Source organism: Haplochromis burtoni, unplaced genomic scaffold, assembly GCF_018398535.1.
Source record: "Haplochromis burtoni strain Fernald_Lab_line unplaced genomic scaffold, NCSU_Asbu1 Contig_61, whole genome shotgun sequence".
NCBI lineage: Eukaryota > Metazoa > Chordata > Actinopteri > Cichliformes > Cichlidae > Haplochromis > Haplochromis burtoni.
The window spans coordinates 69,342-79,526 of record NW_024582422.1 but is presented as its reverse complement, the minus strand read 5'-3'; the positions used below and the strand labels follow the sequence as shown (position 1 = coordinate 79,526).

At 36.5% G+C, this 10,185-nt stretch overlaps 1 protein-coding gene across 2 annotated transcripts in view; it reads right to left on the bottom strand.

Moving 5' to 3' along the window:
* The window catches only part of LOC102293746 (sterile alpha motif domain-containing protein 9), an 11,308-nt gene extending 4,531 nt beyond the window's left edge, over positions 1 to 6,777 (bottom strand). The window contains exons 1-3 of one of the 2 annotated variants that reach the window (XM_005922927.3): positions 6,612 to 6,777; positions 1,939 to 2,665; positions 1,518 to 1,803 (exon numbers count right to left, since the gene is read on the bottom strand). In XM_005922927.3, the coding sequence (XP_005922989.1) occupies positions 1,518 to 1,803; positions 1,939 to 2,655 (1,003 nt within the window). In that variant the 5' untranslated portion in view covers positions 2,656 to 2,665; positions 6,612 to 6,777. The remainder of the gene's footprint in view (positions 1 to 1,517; positions 1,804 to 1,938; positions 2,666 to 6,611) is intronic. The other variant, XM_005922928.3, reaches the window with a different exon arrangement.
* Between the last annotated feature and the right edge of the window lie 3,408 nt (positions 6,778 to 10,185).

Sequence of the window (10,185 nt, the reverse complement as noted above, 5' to 3'; positions counted from 1 at the left end):
ACACACACACACACACACACACACACACACACACAGCCTTAATTTTATGATGCACCACAGGTTTTTTGTTTTGTTTTTTTTTAACAATGGGTGGTGCTTGTATTCACTGAATAAAAGGCTGCAGGGAAAGCGTTTTCTTTGAAGTTGGCTGAGAAACAGGTGAAGAGCGTTCAGCACCAAGAGCCTGGTTCTAACCAGACTTCCCTTGCAAGTTAAAATGGATCGCTGTTTATCTTGCTTTGTTTATAGGTGATAAGTCTCTGAACCAGCAGGACCTGCAAGCGCAGACCCAAAAAAAAGCATAAACAGGATCACTCTGAAGGTTAACGGTTCAGCTTGATGTATTTTATATATTATTGTGATTTTCATAAAATCATAAGAGAAATAAAAATTAACGATATCTGTCACTCAAAACTTTGAATTTTCCAGTACATAGAATACAAGTATGTCCTGACAAGTACTTTCTATGGTAATTTAAACTGGGGCTGCAACAATTCAATGAGTAATTTGAATAATTTTATTATTAAAAATAAGACAAATTATTTGCTTTTAAAGTTTCCTTTTAATGCGCAGCTCTGTAGTGCTCAGTTGTCACCATGTAAATGCGAGTGTTTCACCCATATTTGGAACTTAAAATAGACCTGCAGTGGAAACGTATCTAGGAGCAAAGTGTGAATAGAAAGTAGGACAACATTAAGCAGCCATCAGTTTTTAATCAAAAACACTGATGACTCAATAACAGCACCAAAGGGTCAACTTGGGAAAATAAATCTGTTCTGAATTTATTTTGGCCTTCAGACAATAATTCTGATTGCTACATTGCTGGACATAACAGACAACCAGAAATCCTAGATGACCACATAGGTGCGCTCACAGCTGACAGCCTGAGATGTGGCTTTCAGGACAGGGGATCAGAGTGCTCCTTGCTGGGCCAGGTCTGCACTCTAATAAAGGAATAAAGGCTGCAAAATGCACTTATGCAGAGAGAATCCAGGGACACCTCTGTGAGACAGGAAATACCAAGCGAATGTGACAGGGAGTACAGGCACTGACAAATTACAAACCTAGACAGGGGGTCAAGAATGATGAGACTACTTCACCAGTGTGTGAATGTGTGTGTGAATGGGTGGATGACTGGTTGTGTAAAGCGCGTTGGGGTCCTTAGGGACTAGTAAAAGCGCTATACAAATACAGGCCATTTACCATTTACTTTCCCAGACAGGCTGAATAACTAGTTTATTTTGCGACACCATGAAACAAACAATAGCGTAATATGAAACGGTAGACATTTTCATACCGTCATCCAACATATATTGTTATATTGAACAGCCGTATGCCGTCGTATAGTACTCCTACAGGAGTGCAGTTGGTTATACTCTAAACCACATCCCAAAGCTCTCAGGAATTTATAGCTTATACCTAAGTTGCACATTTTATTATTTGAATGCATTCTTACTAGGAACAGGCTTCAGCCACTACATAACCATGAAATGAAGAGTTAGTTGATTCTTACTTACTTATTCTTTCTTCCAGCTGACAGGCAAGTTTCAGCTGATTTATCTCTTTTAGAGTTTGTATTGCGACCTGTGGAGCTTCCTTGCTTCCATAGTGGTCAGTCATTAATTTAGCAATATCCATGCTGTCCTTATCCTCCAGTTTACTCTGACAAATAGGTTTACGTTTGGATTCAGTGTGTAATCTTAAACGAAAAATAAATGTTTTAAGATCCACTTTCAAAAGGTCATCAAGGATGTTCTTGATCTCCACAGTAATCCTGGATGCATCGGGTGACACTGTGGTCTGCTGGAAGAAAGCAATATTTAAGAATCCAACAGCTTTATTTATTTTTATTTTTTCATTTTCATTTGTATAAAGCTATATTAATATGTATATAATATTTGATGTAGTGTGGTGTATAAATAATAACAGAAACTTTACCACAACAGTTCCTTTGTTCCTGACCCCCGTGTTCTGTGGCTTTGGTTGTTGAATTTCTTTTTTCTCTGAAGTTTTATCAAATGGTAACTGAATCTGTTTGGAGTCTTTTTCCACTATCCCATCTCTTTTGGATTCAGTGTTTTCATATGATTCTGGACGGTTTATTTCTTTGGCCTGAGCATTTCCTGGTTCAGTGGGTTTGGCAGCTTCTTTTTGGTCTGTAATAGGTTGCAGAGTTGGCTCCGGTTTCTGGTTCAGTTGTTTGAGTGCTGAAATAATTCTTACAGCAGGACCACCTTTTACATCTAGATCCACTAAATCTTGCTTCCTGAAGCAAACAAGGCAATCTCCAGACACATCTTCCTCTTGGAGTCGTTCTGCATATTTGCTGTATACATTCACATGCTGCACTAACCACTGGCTCACCTGCTCTTTGGTCCATTTTTCCACATATTCTGGGAACTCTGATTGATGCTTACATGCTTTTTTCAGACTTTCCAGATGAGCTGTGATTTTCACAGCAGGACCGTGTTTTATTCCGAAGTCCAAAATGTCTGTTTTATTGAAGGAAACTAAACATGCCCCCGACACTTCCTCTTCAGTAAATCTGTCTGCACAACTCTGCTGAACTTTGACCTCTGCCGTCAGCCACTGGTGAACATCCTCTGTGGTCCACTTTTCAATCAGAGGTGGTTTTCTTGTTGTTGACTGGTTCATTTTGGATCACCTAAATTTGAGAAAAAAAGTTTAACACATCATCTCTATGTGTTCATATTTCACTCCTTCATGGCTCAATATTCCGCCCGTTCCAGCCTGCAGCAATTATTTATCTTTTATCCAAGTACAGTCTGTTAGCTGCTACGTTAATAATAATAATAATAAAAAATGGCTGATGTGGCTATCAGATAACTAATAATAATTAAATGGCAAATATTAATGTGTGCACTGGCTATTCTTTTTTACTTTGTCTTTACATATTATTTAGAATGTTAGTTTGTTTTAATAGCTTTCTCTTAAACATGTGGGTTGAGAGAGTTTTTGTTCTCCTTGTTGCCATGGAACTGTTACTTTTATTGAGGAATTGGACCTCAGTGCAGCAGCTACACAATGCAGGTGTTCTTTAATCCAGAGATCAGCTGATTAGCCTGGTCCTGGCTGGCTTGTCAGCCAGACTAATGGACTGACTGATGGATGTAGAGGTGAGGGACACAGGAGGAGAAAGAGGGAGAGTGTGAGACAGCGGAGGCTTGAAGAGAGAAGGTACAAACAAACGAATAGTTATGTCTATAACTTCTGTTCCCTGAAGGAGAGGAACGAGGTACAACACATAAGTATGGGACATATATACACGCAGAACAGAGCAGCCACCGAACCGGAATTGGACCACCACATCCTTAGTGAGTGGTAGACCCAGCAGAAAGGACAGTATGAGCCAAGGGGGGCTGTAACGTCCAACCGATAACACCGCACAAAAGTGTGCGGTGATGCCCAACTAGCTGCCGCACAAATCTGACAACACAAATGATGTTGTGCAGTGTAGATGATATAAGTTGCCAAGCCTTTGCCATTTGATTTTGAGGAACATTGTTTCTGAAGTATTCCACAATCTTTGTACACACTCTCTGGGGAGAGTCTCTGCACATCTTTAATTCTGAGAGACTCTGCCTCTCCAAGACATTCCTTTTATAGCTAATCACATTACAGACCTGATATCAATTAATTTCAATTACTTGCTAAATGTTCTTCCAACTGAATCTTTTTAACTTTGTTGCTTTTTCAACCATCTGTAGGAAGCATAAAATTATGAAATTTCTCAGTTTAAACATGTTATTTTATCTATGTTCTGGTGTGAATAAAATATTGGCTCATATGATTTGAAAGTCTTAGTTTTCATTTTGTTAAAATTTAAAGAATGTCTCAACTTTTCTGGAATTTGGGTTGTACACTATAAAATTTGTCTCTGTGCAAAAGTTTGCAATTAATCAAGCCCCACAAATTAAACGACAAGAAGACCACAGTGCATTGAAACAGGAACAGGAAGTAATACGATGCTGCAGTAATGCTGTCTATTTGCCTCAGAAGTCCAAGGTTGGAGCTGGGAGTGCCACCACTCGAGTTAATAATGTTCCAACAGTAAAGCTGGAAAAGCAAGGTTTAACTACCACATGAAAACCATACCCTCCACTGAGTGTTGTACCCTTCTGTCCTGTTGTGTACCAGTATAAATACTGTGCCTTTTCAGTGGTTCAGGGTCGGCTTATCTTATCTATCTTTCTTTTAATTTTTACCACACATTTATGTTTTATCTTTTATACTACAAAGATATGCATTGATAGTAGAATTATACACACTGACACTAACAGACAGAGAGAATTTGTAGGGGGGGTTCTAATACCTGCAAGAAAACAAAGCTATAAATATGGCGTGTTTGTTAGAGGGAAGCATCCCCCCCTGGTGTCTCATAATAAAAGTGTTTACTGCTTGGGTGTGGCATTGTTGTCTCTCCAGTCCCTTTACAGACAGCTTAAAAACTAAGTTGAAATTCTAACTGTGTGATAATAAATTTTCAAGATTTAAACTTTGAGCATATTCGTCTTCTCTCTCATACAAAGAACCCAACAATAGTCTGGTCAGTGCTCAGCATATGGCTCATTTAGTGAGTTTTATCTTGGATTGTAATGTTGGAGTTGTAGGGGCTTCTTGGACTTTTTAGATTGGAAGTCCGACCTAAGGGAGTATTTTCAACAAGCACACTTGAGTGTACTTGGCTGAGATTAAAGTTAAACTTCATAATTGGATTTTTTCGTTTACTTTAATGTCTTACTGGAGCTGTCGGTATATTTTTAATTGAATATTTAGTTTGAACCTTAGTTCAGGTTAGTATATTTTGTAGAAATGTGTTATACTAGTTTTAAAAAAAACCTCAGATTTGATTAAAACTAACTTCGAAGATTTTTTTAATCCAGGGAGAAAAGCAAGAGCATTTTCATCATTTTTGGACCAGCAATGAATCAAGCTCATTATGAATAAACCTGTTCCCCGTTAGCAGTTAACCATTTCACAAACTGCGCAAATCTTTTAATTCACTTGTCATGTTTTTGTTATCAATATATTTTACAAACATGGTTATACAGAATATGATGCTGGACATTAAACAGAATTTAGTATTTAAAATGGGTTCAAACGTAAACATCTAGCAGTAATATCGGTTTATACAATAAAGATGAAATTTTTGTGCAGAGTATTTTACTTTCTGTTCATTTATTTATAATTTTCCAGTTATACAGTTTTATATGTAGTGGGGCGTTTTCAAAGTGTTTTATTGCTTCTTTTACTAAAGGAATGGTTCTAAAAAAAATCCTCCACCACTATTTTAATTTAAGACATGTTTTATTTAATTTAATTTAATTACGTTTAAAACTTTTTTATTTAATGTAAAATTATATTTTGTTTTAATTCACTTTCAAATTCTTCAGTTGCTGAATCGGCTGCATAGTTTTCATAAATTGCATAGTTCAGAATAGCTATAATTGTACCAGATGGTTGCATTCAGTTAAGTTGGACTAGACTGTAATACAAACCGTTCAGCTTGTCAACAATAAAACTGACTGAAATGAGAGAAAGACTGAGTGCGAGACTTTGATATTAGATAAAATGAATATTGATAAAGTTTACCTTTATGTACAGAATCTGAATATCGCAAAATATTTAAAAAAATTGCAATAATATCGTATCGTGCGTTAAGTATTGTGATAATATCTGTATGTTGATTCCCACCTCTAATAAATATCTGGATGTTGGAAGACAATTAATAAAGGTCATGAATAAGACTAAAGATATGGAGGTGTTCTTTACATCTACAGATGAAATTCATATAATTGTAGTTGGCAGCTTTAGAATTAAAATATAGTTTCTACATCAGAAACCTATTTCAGTATAGTAGTTTCTAGTTCTTAACCAGTTCTAAGTTGACAATGTAAATTAATGCACAAGTCAGTCTAGAGTAAACTGAAATTTTCCCAAATTGTTTTGCCAAAGTCCTTAGAATACATTTTTTAAATAAAAACAAGCAAGCAAGCAAGCAAGCAAACAAACAAACAAACAAAGGAAAAAACAAACAAAGAAAAACCCGTGGGAATTAGATTTATCGAGCAGCCATTGTAAAAGGGTAGTGAGTAAAGAAAAAACTGGAGCTGAGCTGTGTTCTCGGAAACTGAAAGTGAACTGGGCAAGTTCGAACTTGTTTGCACCAAGTTTGCATATACAAATGACTAAATGTAGCCTACTTGGTATTGAAAAACTCCCCAAGTGAACAATATTTCGGTGTTGAATTACCGTTTCAGTGTGTTTAAAGACTTTCCTTTAGAATCTAATATAAGAAACTTTGGAAGTTCAGCTGTATGTCGGATCTGGCTGGAATGCTGCTGTCAGCATAACATTTGCACAGCCCCTCCCTAATAATAAGACAATCCGTCGAGTCGTAGCTCGGTTTAAAGTTAAAGAGCACACGCTCACATTAAAAACTATACTTTTAACAATTTCTAAACATTAAAACTTTGCACAATCATATCTACTAACTCATTCTTGAATGATTCTCTTTGCCTCTACTTAAACATTTAGCCGATTTACAGGAACATAGAAAAACGAAAAAAATTCATAAACAAAATTCTCACCTCAGGCTTCGTTTTGGCAGTCGACTTAGTGAATATGAAATATGATGGCGTCTACTGTGTGCACAAATATAGGTGCACGGTCATTATAACGGAGGTACTATGTAGCCTACATTCTGTTTTCCTTCAAATGGTCAAAGCGTCTGCGTGAAAGAGCTTCCTTTCACAGGTAGTCATGTGAGGTGCAGTTTCAAATCATAGTCGCACCCATAACATGGTTTTGTTTTAGCAATGTGTGTGCGCATTTTGGTCTGCGTGGAAATAAATGTGTACATATTGAAATCCGTTTGTGTGTAACCAGATTTGTAGATGTGTCAAATCTGTGAGCATGCGTGGATATTAATGGCTGAAAAGTCTTAAATCTTAGCCTGAAAACACACTGCGTTCCAAATTATTATGTAAATAATATAGTTGATACAAATGGCAGTCTGTATAATTTTCAAGTCATCAGCCATTAGAGCACAATTCAAATTGCATTATACAAACCTCCCAATGATATCTACGTTTTTGCAAAAAAGAAAAAAACCCCTCAAAATGCACTGTTCCAAATTATTATGCACAACAGAGTTTAAAAACATTTTATTGGTTGTAAAGAATTGAAAGCTGTTATTTCTTCAATTTGCAGCTTTAGGGTGGTCATATTTACTGAAACCAAACGCTATTTAAATCAAAAACATCTTAACAGGTCAAATTACATGCTAATATAGGACCCCTTCTTTGATATAAACTTCACATTTCTTGCACCCATTGAATTTGTGAATATTTAAAAAGTTTATGCTTGAATTTCTTTGTAAGATGTCCGAATAGCCTCCCACAACTGCTGTTTGGATGTGAACTGCCTCATAGATCTTTTTCTTGAGGATGCTCCAAAGGTTCTTAATAAGGGTAAGGTCAGGGGAAGATGGGGGCCACAGCATTAGTTTTTCTCCCATAGCAGCCAATGGCACCGAGGTATTCTTTCCAGCATGAGATGGTGCATTGTCATGCATGAAGATAATTTTGCTACAGAATGCACACTTCCTTTTGTACCATAAATAAAGTGTTCAGTCAGAAACTCTATATAATTTACCATTTTTACACCTTCCAGGACCCAAAAGGGGCCTAGCAGCTCTCTCCCCGTGATTCCAGCCCAGAACATGACTCCCCCACCTCCTTGCTGATGTTGCACTCAAGTTGGGACATGGTTGCCATCCACTACTCATCAGTGAACAAGACTGTTTGAAAATTAATCTTGATGCATTTCTGGGCCCACTGCAACTGCTTCTGCTTGTGGGTATTGGTTAGGGATGGCTGAATGGCAGGTTTATGCACAACTGCAAGCCTCTGAAGGATCTTACGCCGCGACTCCAGAGACACCATCAGCTTCAAATACACTATAAAGTCTAATTAGTTCCCAGAACTAGTAATGTTTACTTAAGATAACTATGTTAGAACAACTTATTCATTGCAAGTATACAGTACCAAGAATAATTTGACTGACTGTGTCATACTAATTGTTTACCCACTGATTAAAATTTCAAGTTCTACTAAATTAAAAATCAATTTGTGGTAACTTAATGTGATTAAAAAACAGTTTTATTATCCTTGAAATGTCTAGTACAACGCTTATACTAATGTTATACTGTATGCAAGTATGATTCAAAAATAATAATTAACAACACTTCCTGTAATGGTATTAAAATCAGCCTAACTTTTATTTTCAAATGCAAAAAAGTATATCAGCAAACATACTGGACTCTGCTGAACAACAAACAATTACATTGCCATCATTGTAATAATATTACAATGAAAAAAAGTCTCAGATTTAGTTATTCTGAATCCAAGTTTAGGCTTTCCACAACTTTGTTTTGCAAGTTACATTACTTATATAATCAGTATAAATGTATTTATTGTCTTTGGATCAAACAACACATTTGTTTTGCCTTCAAACACAGAAGCTTGGTATGTTGTAATATTTTAAGGATTGCTTGGTTCCAGGCCTGGTATTACTGCCTGAATGACTGTCATGGATTTAGGTGTTCCACATGCAAGTGCAGAAGAAAGTCTTTAACATTGTCCCAACTACCCTTAGGTACAGTGGCAGTGGATGTGGATTAGAGATGTAATGGCCTTAAAAGTGCAGGTGACCATCCTCACTGACCACACCATCTGTGACGGAGGACTCATCTGTCCTGGTGGTCCACAAGCGAACAATCATATTTTTTAGAAAACCAACTTATTTCCTTTCTTAACAATTTTTTTTCTGCATTTGCTATAGAACAGACCTCAATTTAGACAATCTCAGGCTCCCTCCCCACCGGAAAGGTGACACTCAATGTCCCACTTGTCAGTCTGGATAGCCCTAACCACCGACACACAATAATGTCATGAAAACAAGTTTTTTAAAAAGGGATATGCAAACATGGACAATAATTTTTCATTGTGATGATCTGCAGAAGCAAATTTCCCTGTTCAAAAACTTGCAGACTTCACTATATACAGTGTAGACAATGTGGACCCTCTAAACTAAGTTTGTGAGATATAATCTTTTAAGAAATTCAGACCAAACTGTTGTCGTATTTACTTACACAGCATGTCTTATAGAATTGACTGGCGTGAACAGCAACAACATAGAGCAGTCATATCTCAAGTCTTATAACAGAAGAGAGGAAAGGATCAGTAAAGAAACAACTTCCCAAACCAAAGCACAAATGAAACAATAAGTAAAACAGGTTGATCTAAAGTATGATTAAAGTTCAGCCTGATTAATATAAATGTCACTGACAATTACTTATATATTGGAAAATCAAAATACTATAATCAATATAATGTTATACTCATAAGACCAAACATTTTAGTGCATAATCACCTGTCACTGCCATTTAAAACCCTAAATTGAAGTATCTCATATGCGTGTGTGTTAATTACTTCAAGCTGTCCTGCTTACATTCAGAAGTATTAGGTGTTTATTCTCTGCCCCTGTGTTTTCTATTTGTATATGTGTATCTATGCCTGTGGTGCTTACATCACTGCTGCAATACCCGTGCACAGGATTTAGTGAGCTCCATTGTCAGAAACAGAGAGAATCTGTCACAGGGTACCCATCTTTCAGGCCTGTTTAAAACATCCGTCTCTCTTACCGTTTACTACCAAAAGCAGATCACCCACAGAACTTTACCATAGCACTGGTGTAATATATGATTGTGAAATCATGCTATTTTAATTACATGGTTACCTTAAAATATGACCCTGACCCTTAAAATAAGGTAAAAATGTGTTAAAAGTATAGTTTTTGTTTTTCTTCCTAAAGATGCTTATTAAAGCTTTTATTTCTTATAATTGCAAGTCCTTATTTGCTTGTCTACAACATCACTGGTCATGTAGAATTGAACTCATTTTTCTTTAAAGAATTTTTAACTGCTGTCTTGCAAACTTCGAAGGAAAGATGAAATACTTGTGGAACAGTCACTCAGGGATCATTGTGTTGTGTTCATCCATGTGTCCAGTTTTTGTATTGCTTTTTGTTTTTTGGTTCATGCATTAGGTGTGTTGCTCAGTTTTGTTTTACAAAATGTTTGAGCTCATACACGTGTTTTAA